This window comes from Gallus gallus, chromosome 9 (genome assembly GCF_016699485.2).
Source record: "Gallus gallus isolate bGalGal1 chromosome 9, bGalGal1.mat.broiler.GRCg7b, whole genome shotgun sequence".
NCBI lineage: Eukaryota > Metazoa > Chordata > Aves > Galliformes > Phasianidae > Gallus > Gallus gallus.
In genome coordinates, this window is record NC_052540.1 from 13721290 (window position 1) to 13733528 (window position 12239).

Sequence of the window (12239 nt, forward strand, 5' to 3'; positions counted from 1 at the left end):
GCTCCCTTCACAACCAGGACACATCCCCTTGTGCTGCCTCATAGCTGTAACCCGTGTCCTCAGGCTGTATCTTCCCAGGCGATGTGAAGCTTTGCATATAGAGGGAAATGAGGCATCCTACTGCCAGTTAAACAGTGGGGGTATTTGTTAACCCTGGCAGAGCCTTTCCACATCGGAACAGGTTTGCAGGCTTTCAGTACCTAAAGGGGGCTGTAAGAAAGAAGGGGACAGCTTCTTTAGCCAGGTCTGTTGTGATAGGATGAGGGGAAATGGCTTCAGACTAAAAGAGGGGAGATTTAGATTGGATATAAGGAAGATGTTTTTTACACTAAGGGTAGTGACACACTGGCACAGGTTGCCCAGAGAGATGGTGGTGCCCCGGCCCTGGAGACACCCAAGGTCAGGCTGGACGGGGCTCTGAGCACCTGATGGAGCTGTGGGTATCCCTGTTCAGTGCAGGGAGTAGGACCAGATGGCCTTTAAGGGTCCCTTCCAAATCAAACAATCCTACGATTCTACAACTCTATGACTTTATTAGATTTGCTGAGTGATTTGGCGTGTACTTGCTGCTTCCAGTGGGACTTCCCCTGCCCAGCTGAACTGAAGCCATCCCTTTGCCATTTTGGATATTGTTTGTACACACGTGCGTGCCTCAAGCAGGATGGGCTTGGGGGATCCTGCTCAGCATGCAAATGTTCCCTGCCCGTCTCTGCACCTTGCATTTGGGCAGAGGCATTGCTTTCCTTCAGGAGCAAATGTCTCAGCTGTGCGAGTGGCGTCTGTCGTGATGGGTCATGCAGATGTTCACCTGAACATCTGGCCTGCTCCCTGCACTCCTGCAGCTGTGAATGTGTGGAGCATTGTGTCTGTATTTGTTTAGGAGGCTCTCTCTGGAATAACACTAATGTCTGGTCTCATTCATGAACTTAAAAACCCAAAATAACTCGACATGTCAAGGTAAACTCCTCCTTATCTGTCTGTCATTATCAGCAGAGTTCAGTCTTTTGCAGATGTACACATCTGAGCAAAATAAATGGTCTCAAGTCCCCAGCCATTTTCTGTAGACTCTGCATTCAGGTTTACCTTGCTTATCCCTTCACTGCCCAGCCCAGTGGTGTCTAAAAGGTGTCCAGGTACATCTCTCAGCAGATAGAATCATAGAATCAAAGAATCATAGAATCATAAAATCACTAAGGTTGGAAAAGACCCACAGGATCACCCAGTCCAACCATTCACCCATCACCAGTAGTTCTCACTAAACATGAGGAATGGCATGAGAATGGCTTGGGTTGAAAGGGAACTCAAAGGTCATCTTGTTCCAGCTCTCATAAACAGCTGTACATCACCAACTTGGATGGTCTTTCTTACCTTGTTACAGCTGAACAAGCTGGAGGAGGCAGCAAACGCAGCTCACACCTTCTTCATGGCAAACCCTGAGCACATGGAGATACAGCAGGACATTGAGAACTACAAAACCACAGCAGGGAAAGTCAGCTTGATCGACCTGGAGGCCAAGCCGCACATGGTGAGTCTGAGCTGAAGAGGTGCCTGGGTTAAGTGTCAGACAGTCTGGACTAAAGAGATTTGGGAGGCCAAGAGAGCATCATCTGTGAATGGAGAGATTCTTGCCAAGGTCCACGTTACAATAGAGCAAAACAAACTTTCCCTTTCAGAGCTCTCCTTTAAGCCAAGTCAGCTCCTGTTTTTCACAGCACTGCCTACTGTTTTTGTGAAGGCTGTGTCCCCATCTCAGTCCCTCCCTTCAGGGAGCTCCTAGATCATTTGTGTCAGTTACATACCAGAAGCTCTGATGGGTGCCCTCCTTTGCGCTAATGGGCAGATCCTGGCTCATATATGTTTCTTACAGGCTGGGTTCTCCCACTTGGGCAGGGCACAGCTGTGCTGGTGACAGTGCATGGTGACAGTCAAGGGACAGCTTTTTACGCTTCTCTAAGGCAAAAGGCCCACATGAGTGCCAGAGCCATCCCCACCTTCTGATTTCACAAGGCACTAGGAAGCTGGGGTGGCAGTTTGACTGCCTGAGTCAAGTGCAGTCTTTTCCATTAGCATTCATTGTCATTGTTGGGTAAAAGGGTTAAAACAGAGAAAAGAGTGCGTAATCCAGCAGTGGCTCTCAGGATGCCCTAGGCATAGAGGAGTTCAGAAGAGCATTTAAACAGATTTACAACATACAACTGGTCCAGAAGTCCACTGATGGCCTAAGTGTGGTTTGGCGCAGTGCTTACACCTAGTAGATAACTAAGGAGACTGCTCTGTCCTTGCCCATTGTACTTCTTCCAAAAAGCACCCATGGTTCAGGGGCAGGTTGCTGTGGTCTGTACCTACTTACTGTCCTGTCTCCTGCTGGCTTCTCAGGAGGATTACAGTGCTGGTGTCAGGCACTATGACAAGGAGGAGTACGGGTTGGCCATCACCTTCTTGGAGCGTGCACTGGAAGGGTACTATGCTGAGGATGAGGATTGCCAGATCATGTGCGAAGGACCACAGAGGTTTGAGGAACACGAATACCTGGAATATAAGGCTGGCCTCTACGAAGCTATTGCAGGTGAGATCTTTTTGCATCTTACTGGTTCTCACCCAACGGACTGTCAGTGTTTTTAACTGTTGAGTTTGGACTGTGTAGCAGAAACACTGCATCACGGCCTGAAGCAGTGATTGAGCACCTGGTGGGAAGGCAGGGCCAACACAGGGGAACTCAGGTGCATGCAATGTACTGGAGTGACCAGAGGGTGTGGAGTCAGGATCCACCCCTTCCCAGACCTCATTTAAGTGTTGGCAGTGGAGCTGAGGGTATCTCACTGGAGATCCTTGCCTACCTGAGGTCCTCTAAAGGTAAGCAAATTTTCTTCTTTGGTTTTTGCCTCCATGGCTGCTGTGTCTGGGCTTGTTCCCATTTGCTGCCTCACTATTATTGCTGTACTTTCTATTATGTTTTTACATTACAGCATTAGAGGCTCTTGGCTGAGTTTGGTGAAATGTCTTTTCTCCCCTCACTGTTGTTAGTGAGTAATGCTGCAGGATTAAGACTAGAAAGTGCAAATACAGAGGGCAGGGAACCAGGGCATCTCATTCTGGTCTTGAGCAGAAGAGACTGAACTGGAAGAATTACATTTCCAGATGCGTGGGGCATCAGCAGCATTCAGTTAGGGCTGAATTAAAGGCACTTTAGCATGAACTGCCTTGGTTTCCCCCTGTACACAATCTCACTTGAATTAATAACTAGACTTCAGTGGTTGTATTTTCTCTGATTTTTCAGTGCATATGAAGAAAGCAGCTGAGTTGTCCTGGCCCTGCTCCAGATGGACAGGAAAGTTGCCAAAAAGGCTCAGGACTTAGATTTCCTTCCCATCCAAAGGGATGGATTTGTCATTAGTGGAGGCCCACCTAAGTATGATCTTGTCTGAAGTCTCTGGACAGATTTGAACATGGCTATGCAATCTTTGGATTTGCATGCAAGTGAGCCAGAGGGGATTAAAACTGTTTATTCTCACTGGGAATAAGATTACGTGAAATTAGTTGTTGTAAGGGATAGAAGAGCAATAAATTAAGAATTGTTTGCTGGCAGAACTCTTATTTATCTGCTCTTGGTCTTGGAGTTGCATCGTATGTTGGAGTTTTGCTTCTTTCATGGGAAGTATTTCACTCAGATGCAGATTGGTTTTGGTTTTGAGTAGTTCTGCTTGCCTAGCAGCAAGAAGTCTAATGGAACCTGCCAAGATGAGAAACCCCTGACATATGAATGTGCCCCCTCCATGTGTTCAGGCCAGGCTGTATGGGGCTTTGGGCATCCTGATGTAGTGGGAGAAGGACTTAGTTGGATTAGATGGTCCTTTAAAAGGTCCCTTCCAACCTAAACTTATGGATTATTGTTATAGCACAGGATGAGTGTTTACCTTTCTCCAAAGCCCTATTCTTTTTTTCAGTCCCAAGCTAGTTTGCTGTGCCACTGCAAGGGGTGGAAACAGTCACACCTCCCCACCCAGGGACAGATGCATTTCAGTGCACTGATTCCAGTATATACAGCCTGTTTCTTGGGTACCCTGACAGTACTGACCGAAAGCAGTTCTTGTCCTTATCAGGGATGGATTTTTTCAGGCTTGGGATGCTTAAAGAGGTTTAAATGACAACAGAATTACTTATGTCTTATACTTATATACTTTTTGCTCTCCTTAATACAATACCCTGGATGTATATTGTAAATCAGGCTGTCCAGGCTACCTGCTTGAAGAAAATGGGGCTGTTTTGAGTTTCCAGTTGATCTCAGCACAAATTCCTCCGGCTGTTTTCTTGGCAGCTCCAAGAAGTGCTTTGGTAGCTGAGCACATGGTTTTTTTTGTTTTTGTTTTTTTTCAAGCCTGTGTTTGTTTCTGAAAGTTTTTAATGGTGTACAGGAACAGAGCAAGCAAAGTAGATTTGTACGTACACTGCAGCAAAGGCTCCAAATGGGATTCAGATGTCAGCTTTGGCTTCAGGCATTGTATCAGCTGGATGATACTGAATTGTGTACTCCCACCGATCAGAAAACGTGCTGATGGCAGATGTTTGCCATGTGCTTTCATTACCCCAGGAGATATCGTTGAGGAGCAATGAGTGCAGGGGTTTTGCTGCCAACATGGGCTGACTGACGTGCTGTAGAAGTGGCCACAGTGTCCTCACACCTCTCTTGCTTTGTGGTTGCCCTTGGGGGTTGGCTCTTGGGGTTGAGCTCCTACCTGTCACCAACCCTGCACTTTCTCAGGCAGTGGTGGCATCTCCTGGGGTGCAAAAGAGATGCTCAGGCTCCCTCTACAGTTGGCAGAAGGAGAGCAGCACTTCTCAGAGGTGGGCAAAACACGACTGTGGCTCTCTGTTGGCTTTGAAAAGGAGGCTGAGCTTGTTCCTCTAGGTACTTGGTCGCTGCTGGACCAGGAGCTGCATGTCCTTCAGTTGGGAACGCACGGTCGCTGTCTGTACGCTGTCAGCATTAACATTTCATTTCCCTCTTCTCCCATCAGATCACTACATGCAAGTCCTGGCCTGCAAACACGACTGCATCCGAGAGCTCGCCACGCGCTCGGGCCGCATCTCACCCATCGAAAACTTCCTTCCCCTCCACTACGATTACCTGCAGTTTGCCTATTACAGAGGTAAGGCCCGTCTTCCTGCTCCTTACAGCTCCCTCTGCGTGTTGCTGGGCTTTGCTCAGGTGCGATTTGTTTTGTGGGACTTCAGGATATTTTCCCCATGAAATGGAAACTACAACAAAGAGCACAGCAATGCTATTTGGTAGAGCAGATTCTCAGCTGTGAAACACCACTATTCAACACAGTCACATCCATTAGCTGTGTGTTTTCATCAGTTTTGTGGTCCTGTATGGTGTTTTGTTACGTCCTCTTCTAAAAAAGAAAGCCTGGGCAGAATTCTGGTTATCTCACGTGGTGGGTGCTTTCCTGAAAAGGGCAGAATGAGTGAGGGTCAACATTTGTGTTCAAATCAAATGCTTCTTAATTCATCAGTGCAGTGGGAAGAGAGCTGGAGGAGTCAGCAGTGTTTCATACGTAGTGTGCAGGTCTTCTAGAAAGCTTTATTCTCTAAAATGAGAGGTTTAATGTGTTGGTGGAGAACGCCCAGAGAGCAGCTGCACATGGGAGAGGCTGTGCCCCTGATACCTGCTGTGTTACCTCCCAGTCGGTGACTACGTGAAAGCCCTGGAGTGTGCCAGGTCCTACCTCCTCTTCCACCCGGATGATGAAGATGTCTTGGAGAATGCAGCTTATTATGAGGGCCTCTTGGAAGGTACCGTGGATCCGGCCACTATCAAGCCCAGAAAGGTGAGATTGAGCACTGCATACGAGCCCTTGGTGCAGGTTTTAACAAAAGCATCTGCTAGGAATTAGAGCGGCTTGGCAGCTTTCCCACACAGGCATTGCTTTGAAAGCAAATGTGGAGCTGCTGGGCCAGGTGGAGATATGCTGATTGCAATGGTGCAAGTCCAGAGCACGAGGGAGAAGCTGGAGAGCAGGATCTTCTGTAAATGCTTGAGGAAGTGCAGTGAGGGCAATGTCCGTGTGCCTCAAGCAGAAGCCCTCCCTTTGTGCTCTGGAGGAGATGTGGAGGAGGAATGCAGCGAGGCACTGAGCAGAGGGCAACCTCTGTTAATAGAGTGCTGGGAAATATTTTCCCAAGGGAAGCTTGGGATGTCAGCGCTAACGCTCGAGTCGCTGCCTTGGAGTTGAGTGCTCAGCCTGTCCTGTGGGGAGCAGGGTGAGGATGGGGTCAGGCGAGCAGGCAGTGTTTGTTCAGTCATCCAGAGGGACGGCCTTCAGGGCATCTTCATCCTCAGGCTCAGAGCTGCTGTTCTCATGGTGCAGAAGAGCAGTTCCTCCTGTCCCATCGCAGCCCTGCAGAGGCTCATTCCCATTGGAGAGGTGGGCGGGAATTGGGTATTCCATTCCTTAAGGAATTTGGTGAAGTGCTTGAAAAGAGAGAGGCTAAATAAGATCGTTGTCTCTCCTGAGAAAACAGATCCAGGGGGGAAAAAAAAAAACAGATGCTGAAAAAAGCATTTCAATGTTATCCTTTGGTTTGAAGTCTTCTGTGACAAAGCAATTGTTTTTACTTTGTGAAGTAGGATAAAGCCCAGTATTTTGTTTATATATATTTCATTTGAAAAAGAAGCCCTTTGGATTATTTCCACCTTTATGATGCCCATCCAGAATCCCAGGCTGTGATGCTGCTGCCCACTCACTACTCCCATGGAACAGGACAGGGAAACTGAGGCACAGCCCAGCCAAGGCCCTTGCTCCACCAGCCTGGCCCTTCCTCCTGCTCTGGCTTCCCCTAGTCACTATCTTACCCAGCTATTCAGAGGCTTTCCATGGTGCTATTCATGTGTGTTTAGGGATTCCAGGCTTCCTGAAGCTGCTGTAAGGCATGACCTAAGCATGCCCCAGTTTAGAAACACAGAATATCCCATGTTGGAAGGGACTGCATGTGCAACATCCTCTCTTCTCCTGTTCCTTTCAGGAAGCAAAAGCATTGCTGCATCGGCACAAGCTGGAGTCCCACCTCCTGCGGGTGGCTGCGGTTGGCCTGGGGTTCACCTACACGGAGCCAGTAAGGCCTGGGTTTGCTGTTGTGGGGCATTCAGGGGTTCACAGCCATAGGACCACCTTGCACCTCTTCCTATTGTAAAGTGAGTCCCACGTGGGTGACTCAGGAGCTGAGTCTTGGGCTGGCGTGTCCATTACTGGGGAAATGGCATTGGCAAAGCAAGGGAGCAGCCAGGAATGAAAGCTGTGTGTGGATATCAAGTTTAAAATCAACCTTCTTTTTTCCCTCAGAACTACTGGAAGAGGTATGGTGCCCGCCAAGATGAGCATAGGTGAGCCAGCACCTCATTCAGGTCCTTGTGACGTGGCTGTGGTGGGGATACCCATCCACAGCCATCCCAGCACACTGCCATGGCTGTGACAGGTGTTCCCATAGCTGAGTGCCTCAAAACAAACGGGAGCAGAGGGAAGTTGGTGGATGAAGCCAGGGCTGCTCTGAAGGGTTTGTTGGTAGCTCTGCTTTGCTGAAACTGTTACTCCCGTTACTGAAAAAACCCTTTGGTTTCCCATTGAGTTTCTACTTGGGACATCTGTATGAAACGTTAATTTGCTCTTTTTTTTTTTGTTTACATATTGGCTTGCAATATATATCAAAGCAACGTAAATCCCAGACCTGGAGATCTGCAACCAAAGTCACAATGTTCCTCTTCTCTCTCCCTTCCCAGTGTCCCATCGAGTATTAGCAGTGAGCCAGAGGATGGGCCCCGGCTGTCACTAACAAAGAAACCCACACCAAAACCAGATCGAGAGCTGAAGGAGGGTAAGTCCAACGAAAACGTTTCAGCAAAATCAGTGGATCTTTTTTCTATTGCTACAGACCAACAGCTGAGCAATGATGGCCAGTCCTACCTGAGCAGTAACCTTTCCTTCAGGTGCTTTTAAAAGTATATTCCCTATTGTCTGGGCTGCAGGAGGATGCTGTAAGCCTTAGGTTTGGGGAATGCTGGCTTTGCTAAATGGGCTGGATCACACCACACTAACAACCATTTCTGTTTGCAGACTGGCTCGTTACATCACATTTTGGCTTCCCCCAAATGCTTTAGTTTTATGGCCCATCGTCAGGGATTTCAACTGATTTCAGCACATTCTCAGCAGCCACAGAAAATACCATAATAATGTCTTCTACTAACAGACGAGGTTTCCCTTGTAGCAATTTAGAAAAACCAGATTGTGGCCAAATACCAGTGCGTGCTCCTCACTGCAAAACAACAGGATCTCAGGCCAGGAGGTGTTTTGTGGGCCAGCTCCACAGCAGCTGGCAGTTCAACCTCTCTGTAAACCAACGGATGGAGGAAATTCACAGCTTTCTGTGGCCCAAGTTGTTTCTTGCTGCTCAGTATCTTGTTCAGAGTCACTTCCCCATCTTTAGCCACGCACGTAAAGTCGGAGGACATTGAGGAGCTGCTTAAGCCAAGAGCTTGCTGATTTATATTTGTTGCTTTGTTTGCCTTTGCAACCAGATAATTTCACTGTGTCTTTCTCTGTGCTGTGCTTTCGTTCTTGTTGGTTTAGTTTACAGAGAAAACTGAAACGTTTCAAGGAAAGGAAAGGATTTTAGTCCACCCTGCTGCTTTATTTCTTTCTGTTTCCCTCTTGGAAAGAGAAAAGGTCAGAAGAGAAAGAGAAAGGTGTGCTTTCATGTTGTGCTCCACTTTTATACTGAACTGTTCCACCCTTTTCCCCTTTTCTATCAGATCCTTTGCTCCCAAAAGCACAAAGAATTCCCCAGTATCTTTGGGGTGTTTTTTTTTTTTTTACAGAGCATACACGTGGATCTCTTGATCTCAGCCCTGGATCCGTGGCTCTCTTCCAAAATAAACTCACCCCTATTGCAGTTTTATCTTTAGGAAATGTCAGAGCCCACCAGGTCATGATGCACCACGGATCCCGGAGCGTGCTCTGGCTTCTTGAAAAGCAGCCCAGGCTTTAAATAATCCCCATCCATCCCTCCTCTCCTAAATGAACAGTGAGAACGTGGTTGCCAATGGCTGATCCATGGGTTGATGTGTTGTGTGCTCTGAACCAGAGCAGAGCAGAATGGAATGTGACTGTGGGAGGGTAGAGGAGCTCTGGTGTTGGTCCCATGGCTTATTTGGGTCAGGGTTAGGAAATATTATGAAATATTATCATTATTATGTTGTTTTTAAAGCTCAAGGGTTAAGTGACATGACACTGAACAATACGAACTCATTATAGATATCTCTTCATTTCCCAATATTATATATAAAAGCCAGGACATCTGGTTCCTGTTTCAAAGGCTTTATTTGGAGAGCAGTTGAGAAAGAGGAGTGATGCTACATGTTGGACAAGATGATCCTAGTGGCCTTTTCCAACCTCAATGATTCTATGATCCAGACAAGAGTGAAGGGTTGTTGCAGCAAAGGGATGACTGTGGCAGTTCCATGGCCACTACAGGAGACAAAGATTGTCCTCAGGGTCCCCTGGCTGTTGCATTCCCCAGTGGGATCAAGCAGAAGTGATGTTTGCTGCAAACCACCCATGCATTTGGGTTTTCTACATGGGTAAAAAGGCAAGAATACCCATTGAGGACAATGGCAGAGAGTGGCTTTGCATGCAAGCCAGCAGGAGTAGCACAAGGAAATGCAATGGAAGCTCAGGGTTGGACAGGAGGACTAGGTTAGCCAGTGTCTCTCATTGTGCCCTCTTGGGTTCTTGCATTTTCAGGATGCGCTTGCAAGGCACTGCTAATGAGAATGTGGAAAGTGCTGACGCTCTTGCAGCAAATTGATTTCACCTCTGGGTGTTTCCATTGCTTCTGTTTCTTTTGTTGTTGATGTGAGGCCAAGCTCTGCTCTGTGCTGTAAAGCTGTTTCCCTGGAAGCACACCCGGGTGACTTCAGCTGGCCCTCAGCCACAGTACAAGATGTCAGCAAGGCCAGGTCATGTTCAGCAGGGCTCTTTTGTGGCTCTCTTTCCATCAGGGGGTCCACTTCTCTACAGCGACGTGAAGTTTGTCTACAACTCACAGCAGCTGAACGGCACCCAGCGAGTGCTGCTGGACAACGTCATCTCAGAGGAGCAGTGTCGGGAGCTTCACAGAGTGGCCAGTGTGAGTGGGTTGTGTCCGTGGGGGATGTGGCTGCCTTGTGGGTTCAGTATTTGATGCTCTCCCAAATGTTTGACTTGTCAGAGTTGTTCTGTCTGTCTACAGTTAGGTTCAGGGCTTGCTCCTTGATCCTGGGTATTGCAAATGGTGTGATGCTGGTGGAGAGTATAGTCATGCTTATCCCAATAATATACCCCTAGCTCCAGCACAGGAGCTGCTGGTCCTCCTTGGGCTGGTCCTGGGGGATGAGGGAAGAGGGTCCCAGCTGATTGCATTGCAGATTTCTCCTCCCCCCCCTTCTCCTGAGGAACTAATTCACAATCACCCATGTTTGTGTCTGTCCTGGCAGGGGATCATGTTGGCTGGAGATGGCTATAGGGGCAAAACCTCTCCCCATACTCCAAATGAGAGATTTGAAGGAGCCACGGTCCTCAAAGCCCTCAAGGTAGAGTTCCTATTTCTCCTCTCCTTCTGCCCCCTCCCCTCTAGCTGGCATGGCACTAACTCCTCACCCTTTGTCCCTGCCCAGTATGGCTATGAGGGCCGTGTCCCACTGAAGAGCGCCCGGCTCTTCTACGACATCAGCGAGAAGGCCCGCAGGATCGTCGAGTCCTACTTCATGCTCAACTCCACACTCTACTTCTCCTACACTCACCTGGTGTGCCGCACCGCTCTCTCTGGTGAGCCCCGGGGGTGGCACTGGGCTGGTGTTGAGTCCCCCATGGGGGGTGGCAGCGTGGCGAGTGGGGATATGAGTCTGGGAGTCTCTTTTGTCTGGTGCTTCAAGTGATGGCCAAGAGCTGGGCGAAGTCACTCAGCTGTAGTGTGGGCACTGCTGTCCCAAAGAAGCTCATTTCTGGGGTTTGTCTTGCTCTTCGTGTCTCCAACTCTTTCTCTTTTCTCTCTTCTCTTTCCTCTGTCTCACTGTCCCTTCTCCTTTCTACCTACTAGCTCTCCATCTCTCTTCCCATCAATAACAAACAAGCAAAGCTGAGCAAATCTGACTCCTCAGGTTTGCCTTTTCTCCCCAGCGTTTTCTTTGCTCCTCTTGCTTGTCCACACCATGACCCCACAGAGTGTAGCATTGCCACTTCATCCACCCCTTCCTCCCCATGGCCCTGCCTAGGCCAGCAGGAGAGGAGGAATGACCTGAGCCACCCCATCCATGCCGACAACTGCCTCCTGGACCCCGAGGCCAATGAGTGCTGGAAGGAGCCTCCTGCCTACACCTTTCGGGACTACAGGTAGGAAGGATGGGGTTGCCCCTGACATCCAACAGATCCTTGCTGATAGCAGAAAGCATCATGGCTAAGCTGCAAGCTGGAGTTTAACTGTAATAGCCCTGCAGTATTTTATGGTGAGGAGGTCCCAGTCTGGCCCTCAGGGCTCTATCTTTGAGGCTTTTTTTGGTGCAAAATGGAAGGGTGGAAGCTGGTGTGATGTGGGACGCTTTGAGAATTGTCCCCTGGTCAATAAGTGATCTGCTGGTTCTCAGCTGGGGTTCCAAACCAGCAGTATTTGGGCTAGACTGCTCTGGCTGATGGGAGAGGAAGTAGAGAGGGCTGTACCTCCCCTCTCAGCATGATAGACCCAGAGCAGTCATCTCCACAGGGCTCTCCTGCTTCTTCCCCCAGTGCCCTCCTCTACATGAATGCAGATTTCGAAGGCGGCGAATTCATTTTCACTGAGATGGATGCCAAAACAGTGACGGTGAGTCAATGCCCTTTCCTGGCCGAGCCCAACACAGGAGGTAATTGCTGAGGCATTTCCTGGTCAGCTCAGAGGCTGCACCGTGCAGGTGCCCTGCACAGTCTCAGGGCCAGACACCCAGCAGGGCCCTGGGCCACAGGGAACCCAGACATGGCCAGTGTGTGCCACCCTCATTGCCTGTTTTCCTGCAGGCATCCATCAAGCCCAAGTGTGGACGGATGGTCAGCTTCTCATCCGGTGGTGAGAACCCACATGGAGTGAAGGCGGTTACCAAAGGGCAGCGGTGCGCTGTGGCTCTATGGTTTACCTTGGACCCACTTTACAGAGAACTGGTGAGTCTCTCCTCACGC

At 48.9% G+C, this 12239-nt stretch overlaps 1 protein-coding gene across 4 annotated transcripts in view; it reads left to right on the top strand.

Moving 5' to 3' along the window:
* The window catches only part of P3H2 (prolyl 3-hydroxylase 2), a 72573-nt gene that overhangs the window by 58315 nt on the left and 2019 nt on the right, over positions 1-12239 (top strand). For 3 of the 4 annotated variants that reach the window (XM_040705489.2, NM_001398451.1, NM_001001530.2), the window contains exons 2-14: positions 1379-1525; positions 2377-2566; positions 5016-5147; positions 5689-5831; positions 7027-7116; positions 7344-7384; positions 7778-7872; positions 10055-10182; positions 10529-10624; positions 10709-10859; positions 11306-11423; positions 11814-11889; positions 12081-12221. In XM_040705489.2, coding sequence (XP_040561423.1) covers positions 1379-1525; positions 2377-2566; positions 5016-5147; positions 5689-5831; positions 7027-7116; positions 7344-7384; positions 7778-7872; positions 10055-10182; positions 10529-10624; positions 10709-10859; positions 11306-11423; positions 11814-11889; positions 12081-12221 — 1548 coding nt within the window. Of the gene's footprint in view, positions 1-1378; positions 1526-2376; positions 2567-5015; positions 5148-5688; positions 5832-7026; positions 7117-7343; positions 7385-7777; positions 7873-10054; positions 10183-10528; positions 10625-10708; positions 10860-11130; positions 11192-11305; positions 11424-11813; positions 11890-12080; positions 12222-12239 lie in introns of those variants that run through there. The other variant, XM_015291384.4, reaches the window with a different exon arrangement.